Raw genomic sequence first — 22,674 nt, 5'->3', positions numbered from 1 at the left:
CCCATGCTTAACAGTTGGACAGAGGTTCTTTTCATTAAATGCTGTGCCCCTTCTCCAAACGTACCTTTGCTCATTCCGGCCAAAAAGTTCAATTTTAACCTCATCGGTCCACAGAACTTGTTTCCAAAATGCATCAGGCTTGTCTATATGTTCATTTGCAAAGTTCAAACGATGATTTTTGTGGTGAGGACGCAGAAGAGGTTTTCTTCTGATGACTCTTCCATGAAGACCATATTTGTACAAGTATCTCTTTATAGTGGTATAGTGTACCACAACTCCAGTGTCTGCCAGCTCTTTCTGGAGGGATCGTGCAGTCAAACGTGGGTTTTGAATTGTTTTTCTCACAATCCTGCGAGCTGTTCTGTCTGATATTTTTCTTGGTCTTCCAGATCTTGCTTTAACTTCCACTGTTCATGATGACTGCCATTTCTTAATTACATTCCGAACAGAGGATATTGACATCTGAAAACGCTTTGCTATCTTCTTATAGCCTTCTCCAGCTTTGTGAGCGTCAACTATTTTCAGTTTCAGTTTTCTAGACAACTGCTTAGAAGAACCCATGGTGCTGATTGTTGGGGCAAGGTCAGATGAGTCTGGGCATTTAAAACCTTTGAGATTGACATCACCTGGTTTTCCCAGATGATGATTGAGAACAATCCATGACACTGGCAGGTCTCAGCTTTGCAAAGGGGGCAGTGCATGCTATAAATTCTGCAGGGTCCCCAAACTTTTGCAGACGCCATTTTTTGTTTTCTGTTATTTTGAAAGTGTAAATGATGGAAATAAAATCTAACTTTTGTTGACATATTATAAGAATGTCTAATCTGTAATTTGATGCCTTTTGGAGATTTTTCCATCTTTCTTTGGCTTCTTTATGCACATTAATACAAATTTTTAGCTGGGGTGCCCAAACTTTCGATCCCCACTGTAGCTATCCAGAAGTAAACAAGGTAAAAAAACTCTTCAAGTGTATTTTCAAGCCAAAAATGTTTTTCTAGGTTTAGAACGGTTTTGGATAAAGTGGGAAATTGGGATTCAAACTCCTGTCAGGTTTTTTACTGCACTTTGGTCTCAGTTTAGTGAGATTGCCCCAACCTTCTGTCCTCCTTTTTAACAAGTTTCATTAAACAAAAGGTGAGGGAAAATCTACCACAGGGACCCAGAAAGAAATACAAATCTGACAGGCAATAGGTTCCCCTACTTTACTAAAGAAAATCTTTAACTTCTTTGAGTGTTACTGTTGGAGTTTTCCTTACTTCCTGTATAATAAAGAAATGTTAGGGTAGGAATTGAGGGTGAATCTCAAAAGGTGCATAGGGTAACCATACAACCAGAGGATCTAACCCTTACCTACTTTTCCACCAATTTTCACATAAAGTGGCATGATATATGGTAATCTTGGAGTTGTGCCTATCCTTTGTGAATATTATGGTGATTAATTTTATTTTTTTTTTTCAACTACAGGGGAAGTAATGAGAAGTGCTTCTGGAGAGTTTGCTGATGATCCATGCTCTTCTGTTAAGCGTGGGAATATGGTGCGAGCAGCTCGTGCCCTGTTGTCAGCTGTTACAAGGCTACTGATTTTGGCTGATATGGCAGATGTATACAAGCTGCTTGTTCAGCTAAAAGTGGTAATGTAATTTTATAATATTTTTTCTTTTAATAAAGCGTTTTTAATTCAGTTTCATGATTTCAATTTTTTTTTCTTTTCAGGTTGAAGAAGGTATTGTAAAATTAAGAAATGCTGGAACAGAGCAAGAATTGGGAATACAGTATAAAGCTTTGAAAGCTGAAGTGGATAAGTTAAATTTAATGACTGCAAAACGCCAACAGGTTGGACACACAAGCACTAGTAGGACAGTATTGTCCAGTTTTGATTGTCTGTTCATCTAGTGTCCTTTTCTGTCTCCCACTCACATCCCATTGGCAGACCAGAATAAGGGGGCACATTGTTACACAGTCAGTATTCACTGTATAGCTATGATATTTTTTTGTGTCCTTTTCCAACTCCATTCGTCTACTTTTCCAGTAGTACCTTGTACACTATTAGTGTCACTTCCACTCAAACTGCACATCTGGAGGTCAAACGTGCTCTGGTTCATCTGCTCAGCCCACTGCAATAAACATATCTATCCACTTTTTACAAGTAAGAAGTTATTAGTTTGTACTGCTGGATTCCTTATGGGTCTATGCCCAAGGCAATTGGCGGTTTAGGACTCTTCTTGTAGCTCCATTCTTAAAAATTCTGGAAAAAAGGATCAAGAGAAAAGTAATGACAGACATAAATATAAAGATGCATGACGAAAAGTTAGAGTTCCCTGCTTTCTGGTACCTTAGATTTCCACTTTAGTAAAAATATATCCTTGTGGCTGGTGTCATTTGACCTCATATTCCTCTCGGCAGCAGGAGCCTTCTTTTTCTCTTCATTACCCTGTGCTGCACTCTATGCTTTTGCTTTCCTCAGATCCTATTTCATTTTGAGGGATTTTTTGACTTGCTGGGTTAACAAAGATCAGTTTCCTATACTTCCGTATGCCACATTATTATTTATTTTATTGATTTTTTTTTTTTTTTTTTTCCTCATTGTGGAAAGACCTTAAACCTAGTCAGTGTCCAGTTTCCCTCAGTCACTGCTCTGCTAAGAATCCAATTGCCAACCCACTTGGGTATAGCTAATCTTTCCATTTCTTGGAGTCTAGTACATCATTCAGTTTCTAGTGTTCAGTGACTCTGTTTCTGAGAAAATCTCTGTATAGCATAGCAGCCTTCATATGAAAATCAATGTTAGACATATTTTGTGTCGTACACCTCTACGTTTTTTGTTTTTTTTCCCCCTTCATAACACAGTAGGGAAAATGCACTTGAGTGTGTCTCTTTTTTTCCTTCACAAGGAAATATATATATATATATATATATATATATATATATATATATATATATATATATATATATATATATATATTTTTTTATTAGTATTGTAATTCCTGTAAGGTCAGCAGACATGACTCTTACAAGGCTACAGAGTAGCAGGGATCCTGGGTGGTACCCTCATCTTGGTGCAGTGCATTGAGTTAGCCACAAGGTTCTATATAGGTTTAGGACTGTGGCCTATTGCTGTGGAAGCCTATACCTGAAGACCCCTTTCAGGGGTATGCCCCCTGTGATGGGTGAAGCCTGGACTTAAGTACAGTCAAGCGTCGTGAACAAGTAAAACAGGATCACCATGTATACAGTGGGGCAAAAAAGTATTTAGTCAGCCACCAATTGTGCAAGTTCTCCCACTTTAAATGATGAGAGAGGCCTGTAATTGGCATCATAGGTAGACCTCAACTATGATAGATAAAATGAGAAAAAAAAATCCAGACAATCACATTGGCTGGCTGATTTAGAAAGAATTTATTTGCAAATTATGGTGGAAAATAAATATGTCACCTACAATCAAGTAAGATTTCTGGCTCTCACAGACCTGCACCTTTTTTAAGAGGCTCCTGTGTCCTGCACTCATTACCTGTATCAATGGCACCTGTTTGAACTTGTTATCAGTATAAAAAACACCTGTCCACAACCTCAAACAGTCACACTCCAAACTCCACTATGGTGAAGATCAAAGAGCTGTCGAAAGACACCAGAAACAAAATTGTAGACCTGCACCAGGCTGGGAAGACTGAATCTGCAATGGGCAAGCAGCTTGGTGTGAACAAATCAACTGTGGGAGCAATAATTAGAAAATGGAAGACATACAAGACCACTGATAATCTCCCTTGATCTGGGGCTCCACGCAAGATCTCACCCCGTGGGATTAAAATGATCACAAGAACGGTGAGCAAAAATCCCAGGACCACACGGGTGGACCTAGTGAATAACCTGCAGAGAGCTGGGACCAACGTAACACACTACGCCGCCAGGGACTCAGATCCTGCAGTGCCAGACCTGTACCCCTGCTTAAGCCAGTACATGTCCGGGCCCGTCTGAAGTTTGCTAGAGAGCATTTGGATGAACCAGAAGAGGATTGGGAGAATGTCATATGGTCAGATGAAACCAAAATAGAACTGTTTGGTAGAAACACAACTCGTCGTGTTTTGGAGGAGGGAGAATGCTGAGTTGCATCCAAAGAACACCATACCTACTGTGAAGCATGGGGGTGGCAACATCATGCTTTGGGGCTGTTTCTCCGCAAAGGGACCAGGAATACTGATCCATGTACAGGACAGAATGAATGGGGCCATGTATCGTGAGATTTTGAGTGCAAACCTCCCATTAGCCCGGGCAACGAAGGCGTAGCTTCGTAAGAAGCATTTCATGGTCCTGGAGTGGCCTAGCCAGTCTCCAGATCTCAACCCCATAGAAAACCTTTGGAGGGAGTTGAAAAAAGTCAATAAAGCTCAAAATCCTTCCAATAGCTTTTATTTCAATACACACAAATGCATTGAGAACACTAGACATTCTATTCCAAATCAAAACATGAAGAAAAATATATAAAATTTGTGTTGTTCCTCTAAAAAAAAATTGAATAAAAGTGAATATTAGATTGTTCAAAAAAATAGCAGTGTTTTGTATTCTTCTTTACAAACTCAAACATTCACAAATGAAAAATGTTTGAAGATTTTGCTTTCCTTTGAATCACTTAATATTTAGTTGTATAAGCACTGTTTCTGAGAACTGCTGTACATCTGTGTTGCATGGAGTCAACCAACTTCTGGCACCTGTGAACAGGTATTCCAGCCCAGGATGATTGGACTACATTCCACAGTTCTTCTCGATTTCTTGGTTTTGCCTCAGAAACAGCATTTTTGATGTCACCCCACAGGTTTTCTATTGGATTAAGATCCGGGGATTGGGCTGGCCACTCCATAACGTCAATCTTGTTGGTCTGGAACCAAGATTTACTGGTGTGTTTGGGGTTGTTGTCTTGTTGAAACACCCATTTCAAGGGCATTTTGTCTTCAGCATAAGGCAGCATGACCTCTTCAAGTATTCTGATGTATTCAAACTGATCCACGATCCCTGGTATGCGATAAATAGGCCAACAGTATGAGAAACTTCCCCATATCATGATGCTTGTGCAACCATGCTTCACTGTCTTCACAGTGTACTGTGGCTTGAATTCAGTGTTTGGGGGTCGTCTGACAAACGGTCTCTGGCCACTACACCCAAAAAGAACAATCTTACTTTCATCAGTCCATAAAATGTTGCGCCATTTCTCTTTAGGCCAGTCAGTGTGTTCTTTGGCAAATTGTAACCTCTTCAGCACATGTGTTGTTTTTCGACAGTGGGACTTCTTGCAGATAGCTTGGCTTCACATAGGCATCTTCTAATTGTAACAGTACTCACAGGTAACTTTAGACCTTCTTTGATCTTCCTGGAGCTGATTGTTGGCTGAGTCCTTGCCATTTTGGCTATTCTTCTATCCATTCGAATGGTAGTTTTTCGCTCTCTTCCACGTCTTTCAGGTTTTGGTTGCCATTTTAAAGCATTTGTGATCATTTTAGCGAGTAGCCTATCATTTTCTGCACTTCTTTATATGTTTTCCTCTCTCCAATCAACTTTTATAATCAAGGTACGCTGTTCTTCTGAACAATGTCTGGAACGACCCATTTTCCTCAGAATTTCAGAGAAAAATGCACTGTAACCAGCATGTACAACATTTGCTGCCGTCTTTCCTTAAATAAGGGCAATAATTGCCACCTGTTTTTCAAAGAATGAATGACCTCACTAATAGAACTCCACACTGCTATTATTTTGAACATGCCCCTTTCAATTAGTGATTCAATTACACAGAATTAGCAGTATGCATGTCATGACTGCTGGGTCTGTTAGATTTCTATTACTCTACTACACCTGCTAGTAAATTATTTGCCATGTAGAAATATCATTTCTCCCAAAAACAGTGATTGATCAGGTTAGTGATGTCTGACTGCTATTATTTTGAACACAACTGTATATATTTTTTTATTCTTTACACAATTTGGTTATTTCTTACAATTTTGGCTTTTAATTTTTTTTAATTTCCGGCAGCTCTGGGAGCTTAGCTGCTCTCCCCACTGACAGCTGTGGAAATCCATGTTTGAGAGGGTGTTTGCAGGCTCCCTGGGATTTGCCTCTTCCCGATCATAAAAATGCTGGTTGGTAGCCTATTTTTAGACAGGCTGAGGAAAAAGCAAGGTTGCTTTGAAACGCATTCCTGTTCCAGCTCCAGCATTCTTCATTCCAGCTACATCATTCTTCCAACAACATAAGGTGGCTTTGTATCCTGGGCCCTGTGTTGCATCCACGGCTTGGCTCTCCAGTGACACTGGTTCTCTGCTTCCATCCTATCACCGCTCCCTTCCCGGTGGCCAAGGCAAGGCTTCCTGGTTGCCTGTCTGATTTCTGTCCCAGAGGCCACCTGACTGTCATGCTCAGCAACTTTCTAACTTTTGGAATTTTTTTAAACTTTCTATTAAAGTTACACTTTACATGCTACACTATGGTTGTTGCGCTTCTCTCACCCTCTCCTTTTTGTCTTCTACAGCCACACAGCGCACACATGCTGGAATCAAGCAGCACTTCCAGAGTTAGATTAGCAGTGTGTTGTATAGCACTCTGGGCTACCTTCGTTTAGCATAATATCTAAGCTTTATCAGTCAACTTGTTTCATATTGTATCACACGGTTTTATGTTTTTTACATTGCTTCACACTGAAATTCTACCTCATCAGGGCACCAACTTTTGACACGTCTATTTGTGGGTGTATATGTGTGTGTGTACAGTGCCTTGAAAAAGTATTCATACCCCTTGAAATTTTCCACATTTTATGTTCCAACCAAAAACATAAATATATTTTATAGGGATTTTATGTGATAGACCAACACAAAGTGGCACATAATTATGAAGTGGAAGGAAATGATAGATGGTTTTCAAATTTTTTTTTTTACAAATATCTGAAAAAGTGTGGCATGCATTTATATTCAGCCCCTTTTACTCAGATACCCCTAACAAAAATTTAGTGGAACCAATTGCCTTCAGAAGTCACCTAATTAGTAAATAGTCCACCTGTGTGTAATTTAATCTCCGTATAAATACAGCTGTTCTGTGAAGCCCTCAGAGGTGTGTTAGAGAACATTAGTGAACATACAACATCATGAAGGCCAAGGAACACACCAGACAGGTCAGGGATAAAGTTGTGAAAAATTTTAAAGCAGGGTTAGGTTATAAAAAAAAAAAAAAAAATCCTATGTTTTAAACATCTCGCGGAGCACTGTTCAATCCATCTTCTGAAAATGGAAAGAGTATGGCACAACTGCAAACCTACCAAGACATGGCCTTCCACCTTAACTGACAGGCCGGGCAAGGAGAGCATTATTCAGAGATGCAGCCAAGAGGCCCGTGGTAACTCTGGAGGAATTGCAGAGATCCACATCTCAGATGGGAGTATCTGTCCACAGGACAATTATTAGTTGTGCAGTCCACAAATCTGGCCTTTATGGACAAGTGGTAATATGAAAGCCATAAGAAGTCCCATTTGCAGTTTGCGAAAAGCCATGTGAAGGACACAGCAAACATGTAGAAGAAGGTGCTCTGGTCAGTCCTAAAAGTAAAACACTATGTGTGGTGGTAAACTAAAACTGCACCTCAACGTGAAACACCATCCCCCAGTGTGAAACATAGTGGTGGCAGCATCCTGTTGTGGGAATGCTTTTCTTCAGCAGGGTCAGAGAAGCTGGTCAGAGTTGATGGTAAGATGGATGGAGCTAAATACAGGACAGTCTTTGAAGAAAACCTGTTAGTCTGCAAAAGACTTGAGACTGGGGCAGAGGTTCACCTTCCAGCAGGACAGTGACCCTAAACATACAGCCAGAGCTACAATGGAATGGTTTAGATCAAAGCATATTCATGTGTTAGAATGGCCCAGTCAAAGTCCAGACCTAAATCCAATTGACAATCTGTGCCAGACTTCAAATTGCTTTTCATACACTCTCCATCCAATCTGACAGATTGAGCCATTTTGCAAAGAAGAATGGGGAAACATTTCACTCTCCTAGATGTGCAAAGCTTGTAGAGACACACCCAAAAAGATTTGCAGCTGTAATTGCAGTGAAAGGTGGTTCTACAAAGTATTGACTGAGGGGGGCTGACTACAAATGCACACCACACTTTTTAAATATTTTATTTGTAAAAGCTTTTGAAAACCATTTATCATTTTTCTTCCATTTCACAATTATGTGCCACTTTGTGTTGGTCTATCACATAAAATACATTTACATTTTTGGTTGTAATATGACAAAATGTGGAAAATTTCAATGGGTATGATTACTTTTTCAAGGCATTGTATATGTATCTATGTACAGTCGGGTCCATAAATATTGGGACATTCTAACATTTTTGGCCCTATATACCACCACAATGGATTTGAAATGAAACAAACAAGATGTGCTTTAACTGCAGACCGTCAGTTTTTATTTGAGGGTATTTACATCCAAATCAGGTGAAAGGTGTAGGAATTACAACAGTTGGCATATGTGCCTCCCACTTGTTAAGGGACCAAAAGTAATGGGACAATTGGCTTCTCAGCTGTTCCATGGCCAGGTGTGTATTATTCCCTCATTATCCCAATTAAAATGAGCAGATAAAAGGTCCAGAGTTCATTTCAAGTGTGCTATTTGCATTTGGAATCTGTTGCTGTCAACTCTCAAGATGAGAGCCAAAGAGCTGTCACTATCAGTGAAGCAAGCCATCATTAGGCTGAAAAAACAAAAACCCATCAGAGAGATAGCAAAAACATTAGGCGTGGCCAAAACAACTGTTTGGAACATTCTTAAAAAGAAGGAATGCACCGGTGAGCTCAGCAACACCAAAAGACCCGGAAGACCACGGAAAACAACTGTGGTGGATGACCGAAGAATTCTTTCCCTGGTGAAGAAAACACCCTTCACAACAGTTGGCCAGATCAAGAACACTCTCCAGGAGGTAGGTGTATGTGTGTCAAAGTCAACAATCAAGAGAAGACTTCACCAGAGTGAATACAGATGGTTCACCACAAGATGTAAACCATTGGTGAGCTTCAAAAACAGGAAGGCCAGATTAGAGTTTGCCAAACGACATCTAAAAAAGCCTTCACAGTTCTGGAACATCCTATGGACAGATGAGACCAAGATTAACTTGTACCAGAGTCATGGGAAGAGAAGAGTATGGAGAAGGAAAGGAACTGCTCATGATCCTAAGCATACCACCTCATCAGTGAAGCATAGTGGTGGTAGTGTCATGGTGTGGCCATGTATGGCTGCCAATGGAACTGGTTCTCTTGTATTTATTGATGATGTGACTGCTGACAAAAGCAGCAGGATGAATTCTGAAGTGTTTCGGGCAATATTATCTGCTCATATTCAGCCAAATGCTTCAGAACTCATTGGACGCCGCTTCACAGTGCAGATGAACAATGACCCAAAGCATACTGCAAAAGCAACCAAAGAGTTTAAGGGAAAGAAGTGGAATGTTATGCAATGGCCAAGTCAATCACCTGACCTGAATCCGATTGAGCATGCATTTCATTTGCTGAAGACAAAACTGAAGGGAAAATGCCCCAAGAACAAGCAGGAACTGAAGACATTTGCAGTAGAGGCCTGGCAGAGCATCTCCAGGGATGAAACCCAGCATCTGGTGATGTCTATGCATTGCAGACTTCAGGCTGTAATTGACTGCAAAGGATTTGCAACCAAGTATTAAAAAGTGAAAGTTTGATTTATGATTATTATTCTGTCCCATTACTTTTGTCCCTTAACAAGTGGGAGGCACATATGCAAACTGTTGTAATTCCTACACCGTTCACCTGATTTGGATGTAAATACCCTCAAATTAAAGCTGACAGTCTGCAGTTAAAGCACATCTTGTTTGTTTCATTTCAAATCAATTTTGGTGGTGTATAGAGCCAAAAATTTTAGAATTGTGTCGATGTCCCAATATTTATGGACCTGACTGTATTTCAGCACAAGGGGTTGGTGCGCTGTGATTATTTTAGGTGTTCACACCTACATATTTTTTTTTCTTTCTTCTGGCTTGACATCAAACCGGTCTTGACTAGCACATCATCTAGCTCTCAACACCCTAAAAGGGCAAATTTTGGCCTTATCCACCGTTTTCCAAAGGCCGCTAGCTTCACTTTCTCTCTCCCAAAAAAAAAAAAAAAAAACTTGTGGAGGTTTTTTTTCATATCAAGGCCCTGTGCTCTCATAGGACCATTGGTTATTTCTGTTTTGCAAAAACAACAACCCTTTTGACCCCATAAGGGATATTTTCTTGGAGTCTTACTGGCAGCTCATTCCTGTAAAGAGCCCTTCCTCATACTTCACAACGCCAAGTTCGTATGACACCCTAGACTGTCCTTTGTTCCAATGTTCAGTGGTCTGTGTCAGTGAGGGCGCTGTTCTGCCATCCTTATGTATTACTCCTAAGCCTTCAAAGGACTTCTCCTTACATTGCCCGGTCATTGTCAGAGCCATTAGAGTACACCTAAAAAAGCTTCTGCTTCCATTAGACAAACGTATTCACTTTTGCACTCTCTTGCCTTCTCCCTCACTTTTTTTATTTTTTGTTCCCTTTGCTTGTGTTCTCTGATTAACCTGATTTTGTTTGTGATAGAGATCATATGATCTATCTTTAAAAAAGTGTGTGTGTGTGTATAGATAAATATCCCCCCCCCCCCTTTCTCCTGTTCATTTTACATCTGCAGACATCCAATCCGATCTGCCAAAAAGACAGATCCGTTCCCCTTCTGTCTATCGGATTGGATGGTAGTTGGATGGAAACAGTTGGTTTGTTTCCATCGGACCGCCCATAAAGTACAGCGGGACAAGGGGGGTCAGCAGACAGATCCCCCACTTAGCAAGCAGATCCGATGACTGATCCGCCCCAAAAGAAAGGGGCCTTAATTGATCTCTAGGTCTTTAAGAGCTAGGAGGCTTGGACTCGCTCCCACTTGTGTATGGGCTAGCTAAACCTACTCCTACTTCTGTCAGTGTATGGGGAATCACTAGGTAGATTCAGGACTAAAACAGTGGTAGGACAACAGCCACTACAGTGGTGTGTTCACCCACCTTAGGTTTCCATTATTTAGAAATACCCGGGTTCTTCACTGGATCGTTGGATAAAGATTTATTTCAGGGTCCAGGTTATACCTATGATAGATATTGCCCTTTGTTGGAGTTTTAAATTAGATGAATACACCATGACTCTGACCATATGCTTGTCTTGCTGCACATCAGAAATACACATAGATTAAGATTGTCTTCTCTGCTCATTTTTGCTATATTACAGAAAGAAAAACATTAAAGTTTGGTTGTCTTTTCTGTTTTTTATTGGTTATATTGCTTTAGCTTGCTGCAAATCAGAAATACACAACATTAACCACTTGCCCTCCAGAGGATTTACCCCCTTTCCTGACCAGGCCATTTTTTGCGATACGGCGCTGCGTTACTTTAATTGACAATTGCGCAGTCATGCAACGCTGCACCAAAATGAAGTATTTATGTCCTTTTTTTCACGAAAATGGAGCTTTCTTGCAGTGGATCGCCTGTGCGTTTTTTTTTTTTTTTGCTATAAACAAAAAAAAGAACCAACAATTTTGAAAATAAAACCCAACATTTTTGACTTTTTTTTTTTTTTTTTTAAACATATCCAGCACAAAAAACATGTAAAACAAATTTAGTAATAATTTTAGGCCAAATTGTTTTCTGCTACATGTCTTTGCTAAAAGAAAAAAGAAAAAAAAAATCCCAATACGTATAAACTAATACTTTACCTGAACGTTATAGCGTCTACAAATGGTGGTGTGTGTGTGTATGTATGTATATATATATATATGTATATACTGGAATTTTTATTTTTTATTCTAGTAATGGCAGCGATCAGCGACATGTAGCAGGACTGCGGCGGGCATTTTGACGCTGTGGGGAAATGACTGTCACGGACATCCCCAAGGACACTAATACAGTGATCAGTGCTAATAAAAAGCACTGACACTGTGCTAATGACACTGGGCAGGAAGGGGTTAACATCTGGGGCAATCAAAGGCTTAACTGTGTGCTGCGTTTTACTGTGTAAGCACGCTGCTTTGTATTGCTCTGCTGTGCGGTGATCGACAACTGTAGCCGCCAATGGCGGCACAGGTAGGGCACACGCGCCCCCTACCCAGGAAAACAAAATTGTGTGTGTATATGATGTTGCGCAGCCCTGTACGAGGGGGCGTTTAAGTCAAACTTTTGAGTTTATGTAATAAAATAACACATTTCAAGGAGTGGAAACTTTGTAGCAGGGGAGAATATCAAAGAATATTTATACGCTTATCCCAGTGTTTACCTAATGCCTAGAAAGCTACAGCATAGAAAGATTTGTCAGTATGGCTGCACCATCCTAGGACAGCTTTCTTCACTTCGTCAGTGCTGAAATGCTGACCTCCGAGGAACTCTTTTCCTAAATTTTACGATTTTCCAGGATCAGGCATTCCACACACTGAATGTTCACAGGCATGACTGCTGTGGGCTGGTCACCACCATTGTTGGGACAGGTACTGATGGATGTACGTCCACCTTTTGAAATGTTTACAGCATTCAAATGGTAGGCCTGCGGTAACTTGATTATCCTCTCAGGTGTGCCGTCCTAGAAGGTGATAGGAGAAAACCAATGGTTCTACTTTCCAGTAGCGGTGTTTCTAGGAACCTTCAAGGACGGCAGGCCTACTTCTCACCCTGTTAACTTGTTGCCGACCGCAGATAGCCGAATGACGGCTGCACTGTGGCCGGCCAGTTCTGAGTGGACATCATATGACGTCCCCCCAGAACGCGCTCTCCTGCGCGCCCCAGGGGGCGCGCACCCGGCGATCTCCGTGATCGCTGTGTCCTACAGACACAGCTGATCACGTGATGTGGTAAAAGGCCAATCACAGCGGCCTTTTACCACCTGATCAGCGGTGTCCAATGACACACTGATCAGAGGGAAATGCAAGTGCCGGTTCTCGGCTGCACTTTCCTCACGCTGTCAGATCGTGAGGAAAGTACTGCCGAGAACCGGCAGTTGTCAGAGCGGGGCCCTGATGATCGGTGCCCAGCAGTGCCACCCGCAAGTTCCGCCCACCTGTGCCCAGCAGTGCGCCCACTAGCTCCGCCCACCTGTGCCCAGCAGATCACCCACCTGTGCCCAGCAGTGCACCCACCTGTGCCACTCTGCAATGTCACACACCTGTGCCCAGAAGTGCCACCCACCTGTGCCCGCCCACCAGTGCCACCCACCTGTGCCCACCCACCAGTGCCACCCACCAGTGCAGCCCAGCGGTTGTGCCAGTCAGTGCCCAGCGGTTGTGCCAGTCAGTGCCGCCAGTCAGTGCCCAGCAGTGATGCCAGTCAGTGCCGTCTATCAGTACCCATCATCAGTGTCACCTATCAGTGCCGCCTATCAGTGCTGCATATTAGTGCCGCCTATCCGTGACACCTCATTAGTGCTGTCTATCAGTGCCGCCTATCCGTGTCACCTCATTAGTGCTGCCTATCAGTGCCCTTTAGTGCTGCCTATCAGTGCCCATCAGTGCTGCCTCATCAACGCACATCAGTGAAGGAGAAAAATTACCTGTTTGAAAAATTTTATAATAGAAACAAAGAAACTTTTTTTTTTTTCAAATTTTTGGCAATTTTTTATTTATAGCGCAAAAAGTAAAGCGCCCAGTGGCGATTAAATACCACCAAAAGAAAGCTCTATTTGTGAGAAAAAAATGATAAAAATTTCATATGGGTACAATGTTGCATGACCGCGCAATTGTCAATCAAAGTGCGGCAGCGCTGAAAGCTGAAAATTGGCCTGGTAAATAAGGGGGTATAAGTGCCTGGTAGGCAAGTGGTTAATGAGAATATTTCTAAAAGTAATAGGTAGTACCTGTGTGGAATTATTCCTCTTGTGGACTAATAAAGTTACTTTATTACAAACTGAGGGCAAAGGGGAAGGGTGGGGAGTTAAAACGATTGACGGTTGTGTTTCCTGTAGGAAGGAGCCCCTCATATCAGGTGTGCTGTCCTGGAAGGTTCCTAGAAACTTGTATTTTTTTTTTTTCACTAGAAAACTACTTAGAACCAGCAAACGTATTGTTTTTCAAAGCAGAGGCCCTTGGGAATAAAATAGTGGATGTTGCATACTTTGTCACACAATATTTGCACAGCAGTTATGCAAATGTTTTGGGGGAAAAATACACATTAATGAATTTTAATGCACAAAAACACAATATAATGCCCAGTTGTATGCTGAAATCTAAAAGATGTTACACAGAGTAAATAGATACCAAACCTGTCACACTTTAAAGCTGCATCCATCCATGGAACTGCACCAAACTTTTACCTTACCTAAAAATCCCCATGGGCGATACTTTAAAAGCCTTTACAGTTTAACGGTTTAGAAATGCAGAGGACGTCTGGTGCTAAAATGATTTGACTCGCTCTGATCTTCGCGGCAATACCTTACTTGTGTGTTAGTTTCCATTTGCATATGCATGCGGGGTCTTCGTGCATGTGAGCAAGGGGGAATGGGGCACTTAAACCACTTGCCTACCGGGCACTTATACCCCCTTCTTTACCAGGCCAATTTTCAGCTTTCAGCGCTGTCACACTTTGACAATTGCGCGGTCATGCAAGATTGTACCCATATGAAATTTTTTTTTTATCACAAATAGAGCTTTCTTTTGGTGGTATTTAATTGCCGCTGGGCACTTTACTATTTGCGCTATAAACCAAAAAAGTGCAAAAAATGTGAAAAAAAAAGTTTCTTTGTTTCTATTATAAAATTTTTCAAACAGGTAATTTTTCTCCTTCACTGATGTGCGTTGATGAGACAGCACTGCTAGGCAGCACTAATCAGGTGTCACTGATGGGTGGCATTGACTGGCACAACCGCTGGGCACTGACTGGCAGCACTGCTGGGCACAGATGAGTGGCACAGCTGGGCACAGGTGGGTGCACTGCTGGTGGCACAGGTGGGCGGAACTGGTGGGTGGCACTGCTGGGCACCGATCATCAGGGCACGGATCATCAGTGCCGATCCCTGCTCTGACAACTGCCGGTTCTCGGCAGTACTTTCCTCATGCTCTGACAGCGTGAGGAAAGTGCAGCTGAGAACCGGCAATTGCATTTCCCGGTGATCAGCGTGTTATTGGACACGGCTGATCACTTTGGTAAAAGGCCGCTGTGATTGGCCTTTTACCACATCACGTGATCAGCTTTGTCCGTAGGACACAGCGATCACGGAGATCACCGGGTGCACGCCCCCCCCGGGGCGCGCAGGAGAGCGCGTTCTGGGAGGACGTCATATGATGCCCTCCCAACACTGGCCGGCCGCATTGTAGCCATCATTCGGCTATCTGCGGTTGGCAAGTAGTTAAAGAGTAAGCCCACTTTTGTTGAGAAAAAACCTCCCCCTCTGGTGATCTATGTATATTTTAGGGATTTTAACAAACTTTGTTACAGATTCCTACCTTTTTTGTTATTCTGAAGAATTTGTTATTCTGAAGAAATTGCAATATCTGTGCCCATGTGTACAGTGAAGGAGAATGGGAGTGGTTATATAATTATCAATCAGCTGCTGCACCTGCAGGGCTTTGAGGAAAGTAGCAGGGTCTGCATCCTTTTAGACATGATTTCCCTTTGGGAGTCTCTCTCAAAAAATTACATTTTTGTTGAAGGGAATTCTCAATAATTGACTTGTATCTTAGTGCAGATTTCTGCAAAAATCAGTAAGCCTATTGCACACACAGTAAATTACATTTCTGGGTGCTATTCTGTACACAGGTACAGAATGCCTCCAGGTAGCCATATTGCATTGAATTTTTCAGAAAATTACAGTGCTGCAGATTGAAAAACAAAGGTGATTTTTTTTTTTTTTTTTTAAAAACATTCAATTACAATGTGACCTGTGTAGCAGCTTTGTACACTATATTTCTTAATTTTTCTATTTTTTTCCCATGGAAGTGGTTACCCTTTCATTTTTTTAAAATTTTATTTAAAAAAAAAAAAATGGCGAGTTCTGTTGCCTATTATACCTCGTATCTCTCCTCTGGCCTCCAAAGCATCTGATCAAGATCCGTTTGTGCAGATGCTTGTTCACATGAGACAAAAACCAGAAGTAACAAAATCCTCGTCACTCTGTTTCTGGCGTCACTCAGATGGAGCAACAACATCCATTCCTGTGTGTCCCAAGAACCAAATGCCGCCTGTAGCATCCTTTTAGGCCTTACCAATTCAAACCAAAATCTTCCAATGACTACATTAGTTCTGGTGGTCTGAGACTTTTAAGGGATTCCCTTTGCAGGGATTTCTTCTCACTTCCTGTTTTGACTATGGGGTAGGAAGTGAAGGGAAATCTCAAAAATGGGACACCGGTAGAGAAAAAAAATAACAGGTCAAAACCCTCTATGCAAAATGGGGTTTTTCTTATAGTTCTACTTTAAATAAGCCTTTATAGTTCTATATATAGAGGGTTTTTTCATATGTTCTTCCGAATATTTTGCAGGAATTGAAAGATATTGGCCACCGGGATCAGATGGCTGCAGCTCGTGGAATCCTGCAGAAAAATATTCCTATCCTTTACACTGCTTCCCAGGCCTGTCTGCAGCATCCTGATGTTGCAGCCTACAAAGCAAACAGAGATTTGATCTACAAACAGCTCCAGCAAGCAGTCACTGGAATCTCAAATGCAGCTCAAGCCACATCATCTGAGGAAGTGACTTCTCAGAATGGAGGTGGAGAGCTTGCTATTGCACTAAACAATTTTGATGTGAGTGTGTATATTCAGTTTTGGTGTATGTGTGTGTTTTGTATGTGTTTGTTTTTATTTGTTGAGGTCCATCTCCAAATTGAGAGCTTTCCAGGAACCTAGTCTACTTTGAAAAATACACTTTAGGTGTCCTGACCACTTTTGTTCAGTGACCGAAGTGTAAAAAATTATGCTGCGCTAATAAACATGTGACAAGGTAGTGCTTAAACACAAATATCAATCAGAATAAATCCATCAGAATCCTTATGAGAATACCATGAATACAGTATAAATTGCAAATTAATTGCATATATAAATAAAAATGTTACGGCAGTGTGAAAGTCCCCAATGTGTACTCCATTCAAATTTCAACAGCTTTTGTAACTTTTTGCAGAAATCAACTGTATCAACTGTGGGTATAGGATTATAACTTTTTTTTTTTTTTTTTTTTTAATGGTTGAACTGCATGGACTTTTGTCTTTTCAGCCAGACTATGTAACTCTGTGAATCCTTTAAGGCAGTAAATGTAGAGATGGCTTTTTCCTCCACAATGCTCTCCTCCTAGAGTGCTGACCCACACAATGCGGGTGGTGGAATACACCATTTATGGTAAATTTGAATTGAGTACACATTGGTGGTTATTTACTAAAACTGGAGAGTGCAAAATCTGGTGCAACTCTGCATAGAAAGCAATTAGCTTCCACCTTTTATTGCCAAAGTATAATTTAACAAGCTGAAGTTCGAAAGCTGATTTGGCTACTGTCACGGACTTCCCGTGCCTTCCCCACCCCCCTTTGCCTGCTGTCCCTCTGCTATATCCCTCCACCCCTCCCTCCCTCCTTGCAGGTTCCTCAGTGGTGCCAGGGCTGTGCAGGATGGGAGGAGACTCCCCCTGTGGTGCGGTTAGCACCTCTCCTGTGGCAAAGCTGCTGGAGACAAAGGCCGCACTCCTGGAGTGCCTCGTTGTCCTTGCAACGCGGTGCTGGGTCGGCCGTTGCCGTCGGTCGGAAGCGTCCCACACGGCTTTTACAGGGCCGGCGCGGGACCAGGCCGGTCTCTTTGTCCCTGTGCACGCTGCTGGAATCTCCTCCCTAAAAGCCGCCAATTACCCCATGGTGGGAGCCTCCGCAGCCATCCCCGATGCCAGCTCTACCTGAGACCCCAGCCAAGGGGGAGACCGCATGCCAGCTCTGCCTGAGACCCCAGCCAAGGGGGAGACTGCATGCCAGCTCTGCCGAGACCTCAGCCAAGGGGGAGACTTCACACTGTCGGATCCGTGAGTGTATGCTTCCCCTGTTTTGCCTGAACTGTCCCTATTGTGCGCTCAGACCATCCGTGTCATGAACTGTCCCTAGTGTGCACACAAGCCACCCGTGTCCTGAACTGTCCCTATGGTGCGCACAGACCACCCGTGTCATGAACTGTCCCTATTGTGCACTCAGACCACCCGTGAGCCTGTTGTCCCTAGTACGCTTTGTGGTAGCTGTGTTGAGGCCAGACTCCACAGCCAAGGTCCCCTTGAGCCCGCTTACCGTTGGTGTCCCTACAAGCCACATGTCGCGGAGTGCCATGAACTGTCCTGATTGAGTGTCTTTTATAGTTCAATAAAGCTTTGTGTGTTCCCCATCTTCTTCGTGTGTTCTGTCCTGCCTACGCTTCCGCACAGCTACCATGCACAGCTGCACCAGATTTTGAGTGCACCAGTTTTAGTAAATCTACCCTGTTGTGGACTTTTTCACGTCGACTTGACACTATGAATTGGAAGTTTAATTTATTTTTAGTTAATGTATTCCTTAATCAGCAAATTTCATTGTATTTATGGTATTCTCATAACACAAGGATTCTGATGGATTTATTCTGAATTGATATTTGTGTTTAAGCAATACCTTGTCACGTTTATTGGCGCAACACCTTTTTACAAGTTTGATTTACTATGATAAATATTTCATAGTGTGGTTTCAGCCTTTTATTCTTTTTTGTGTACTGGCACAGTTTTATTCTTTTTACACAAGGTTTACCCTTGCAAGATTTCTCAGCATTACAAAGAGAAAGTTGTAAGTTTGAAGCATATCATGCACTTGTCAAGCTAGTTACTAAACAAATATAAATCCAGTATAATTTATTTATTTATTGCAGGTACTTGTATAGCGCCGTCAATTTACGCAGCACTTTACATATATATTATACATTCACATCAGTCCCTAACCCTCAAGGGGTGTACAATCCTAAGGTCCCTAACTCACATTCATACATACACATACTAGGGCCAATTTAGACAGGAGCCAATTAACCTACCAGCATGTCTTTGGAGTGTGGGAGGAAACCAGAGCACCCGGAGGAATCCCACGCAGGCACAGGGAGAACTTGCAAACTCCAGGCAGGTGGTGTCATGGTTGGTATTTGAACCAACAACCCTGGTACTGCCAGGCGAAAGTGCTAACCATTTAGCCAGTATAATAAATGGGAGTCTGCGCCAATTGGATAAAAACTGTCCACTTACCAAGCTGCAGTTATCTAGTGACAAATGTGTAAATGTAAAAACAGAACTGGTGTGGCCAAATAAGTAAATTAAAAAAAAAAGTATTTAAAAAAAAATATATATATTCTAAATCAAGTGCTGTACTGCTAATTATTACTAATTATATGTGCGTATTTGGCTAAGTCGGTATAGAAAAAGTCAAATTCCATACAGTTCAAATGGAATAAAGTGCAAATTCATAAAATATATACTATATACGGAAAATATATAAAGTGAATAAAAGAATAGAGAGCAAGCTCATGAAAAGTCTGTCCTTTGTGATTAAAGTTCATAAAATGTCCCAGAATTCCTAAAAGTCTTTTGGTAAGAAAAAAAGGCCTGCTGTGCAAATTGTGAACACCACATGATCACCAAGAGCACTCCAGGTACTCATCACCAATCACTCTAAGAATCCATTGGGATTTATTGGATTTTTAATATATTTGTAAAGAGGTTTTTCCAGTTTGGACAGCCACTGTCCTCTCCTTCCTGGCATTTTCAGAAATAGAACACAATCCTAAAGAGTCTAGCACTGAGTTTTTAATAGCATTTGCACCAATTAACATTTGAACCACAGCTTCTGTAGAAAGTCACTTGGAATCATGCACCACAATTGAAGCCCAAAACCACTGTGCTCAGGACCACTCTGTACCGTGACTGCTGTCCTAATGACAGACATATATGCTCATGGCTCCAGGGTCAATGTAAATGATTAACTTTTGTCAAAACCAAAAGTCACTGAATAAATGATCACCACTGTTCTGCAACTCTGATTGAAAGATTGACTCCACATACAGGTTTAGGACACAGACATTGATTGAATTCCAATGAAAACCCACAGGTCTGGGACTGCTCAAGCCAGCGTGGCACACCAAAAGTGACATCATAGGAACCGGAAACCTCAAAGGAAGCCACAAGAAGGTGTAGTTGATAATGACAATCACTTAATAAAAAATGCAAAATATACTTAACATACTAGTATATTTTGCTTTTTTAATTAAGTCATTGACATTAGCAGGTCAGACTAGTTGTGATGTGGTTTCAAATTTGTATATATTGTTTGGCACATTATTGTACCACTCTCCAGCCCTCCGCAAACAAACGGTCTTCTGCTGCAGCCAAATATTTCAAATGTTTACTCCTCAGTCCAGAGCACTTTCTGCCATTTTTCTGCGCCCCAGTTCCTGTTTTTTTATTCATAGTTGAGTCGCTTAGCCTTGTTTCCACATCCTATGCATGAAAACATTGCAACTAGGGTGCAGAAAAATGGCAGCAGGTGCTCTGGACTGATGAGTCAAAACTTGAAATATTTGGCTGTAGCGGGAGGCAGTTTGTGAATGTTCATTAACGTTCCATTTTTTAAATTGATAAAAATAAACTATGAGCACTTGCATTCTTTTCAGCATTTTTAAAACCTTTGTGGGGGGGGGGGGGTGTTAGTTTTTAGCTCTTTCCGCCTTAAATTGATTTTAATTGGGGTGTACATCAATTTCATCAGTTTGTACATCTGTGTTCAGTTTACACTTCAGTTCTGTTCAGTGTACATATGCTTTTGCATCTGTTTTTTTAGGTGTTGCAGAAACCAATCCAAGATGACAAAAGTATAAACAAATAAAAAATGTTTCTTGCCTAAAAGTGGACATAAGTGGAATGGATGTAAATGGATGGCATCCTTTTTACATCTGCCCACCCACAGACATACGTTGTGGTTCAGACTGATTCCGTCTGAAAAACTGACAGATGATCTAGATTGAACACCCATGTGAAAGGGCCCTTAAATACCTTTAAATTCCAAAATTTCACATGGAATCTGAAAGGTTAGTTATAGCCTCTCTAAGACGAGGGGAATACTTGGCATCCAAAATGCTTATCTGCATATTCCCAGTTATCCACCTCATCAGCTCTTTTTGTGTGGGAGACAATCATTTCTAGTTCGTCTCACTGCCTTTATGCTCTGCTCCCAGAGTATTCACACTCATGTACTTGTACTTCTTCTTACCCTTCTAAAAACTCAAGACATCCAGGTCAGATTTTCTAAGAAGACCTTCTCCAGAAGGACTCTTCTCCATTTAGACGCAGCCCAAACAAATTGCTTCCAGACAGAAAACAAAATTGCTCACAGGTCAGGATGTGAGATAAGAGATGCCTCCCTCTGTGAGATTCTCCGTGAGATTTCTGGACCTTAAGATGGCCATTTCTAGATTGGTGGACTTACAGTCCAGCCTTGACAAATGAGCAAGTTGTTTCAAGTATATCACTGGAAGGGGATAACAGATGGAAAACTCTCTGGCTCGGAGAAGTATTGCAATTATTCACTGTTAAGGGGAACATGGTCACCAGAGGAAATCAAGCACCCCTTCAACATCTTGGAACTCAGAGCAATGAGAATGACTGGACCCCCCCTTTTTTTTTCAGGGCACCCAATCAGTGTGCAGTCAGACAAGGTCACAATTGTGGCCGACATCAAGGGCTTTTTTACTGCTTAAAAAGTGTTAGCTGGAGTTTGGCTTCAATTTGTTAGATGCACCAGCAGATTTAGATACACAAGCACCACCTACCCCCTCACTCAGACTGACAATGCTACTGTCTGTGTTGCTCCATCATCTGGAGTGTAGGCATCCTAATACATAGGGTCTGTTACTGGGCAGATCACCAAAATACAGGCGGAAAAACACCTGAAATTTATGCAGCCACCACTAATGAGTAGTAAGCTGCAGTATATAAATTTTTATTTTGTTTTTGGGTTTAGTACCTTTCTTTTAAATATTTGCTATCTCTTTGCTAACTAGCTTGACAAATGTTTAGAATGCCTGAAAAACTGTTGCTGTTGCATTGTATCTCTATGTAAAAAAAATAAAATAAAATGGAGAACGGAAACTGCCTGGCTTGGATTCTTGTATATAAGAGGTTAAATGTGGGTTATCTTTCTGATGCGTAGACACACTGTTGAACTAAAGAGTGCGTGTGTGTGTGTATTTCTATATTTTAATGTTACTGACCATTTTTCCAATCTTCTTTTACATTGCATAGAAACAAATCATTGTAGACCCTCTTGGCTTCAGTGAAGAGAGATTCAGACCCTCTCTGGAAGAACGATTGGAGAGTATTATCAGTGGTGCTGCTTTGATGGCTGATTCCTCCTGCACTCGTGATGATCGTCGGGAAAGAATTGTAGCGGAGTGTAATTCCGTTCGACAGGCTTTACAGGATCTTCTTTCGGAATACATGGGAAATGTAAGGATCTGTTTCAGCATTACAGTATGCACTTCTAAAACCTTTGACACCTTTTCAGGAGATTTTTTTTTTTTTTTTTTTTTTTTTTACTAACCTACTGAGATTTATGCAGATGCAGTTGAGGCAAGAGGTGGTGTGGGGGGGAGATGTCGGGTTATTTTTCT

At 41.6% G+C, this 22,674-nt stretch overlaps 1 protein-coding gene across 1 annotated transcript in view; it reads left to right on the top strand.

Moving 5' to 3' along the window:
• CTNNA1 (catenin alpha 1) overlaps positions 1-22,674 on the top strand; it is a 274,271-nt gene that overhangs the window by 111,756 nt on the left and 139,841 nt on the right. Inside the window, exons 4-7 of the mRNA XM_089657034.1 lie at positions 1,465-1,631; positions 1,714-1,833; positions 16,516-16,779; positions 22,307-22,510. Coding sequence (XP_089513160.1) covers positions 1,465-1,631; positions 1,714-1,833; positions 16,516-16,779; positions 22,307-22,510 — 755 coding nt within the window. The remainder of the gene's footprint in view (positions 1-1,464; positions 1,632-1,713; positions 1,834-16,515; positions 16,780-22,306; positions 22,511-22,674) is intronic.

Source organism: Staurois parvus, unplaced genomic scaffold (genome assembly GCF_062004578.1).
Source record: "Staurois parvus isolate SC_StPar_1 unplaced genomic scaffold, SC_StPar_1.0 ptg000958l, whole genome shotgun sequence".
NCBI lineage: Eukaryota > Metazoa > Chordata > Amphibia > Anura > Ranidae > Staurois > Staurois parvus.
Note: the sequence above shows the minus strand (reverse complement) of the source record. Positions and strands in the feature narration are given on the sequence as shown.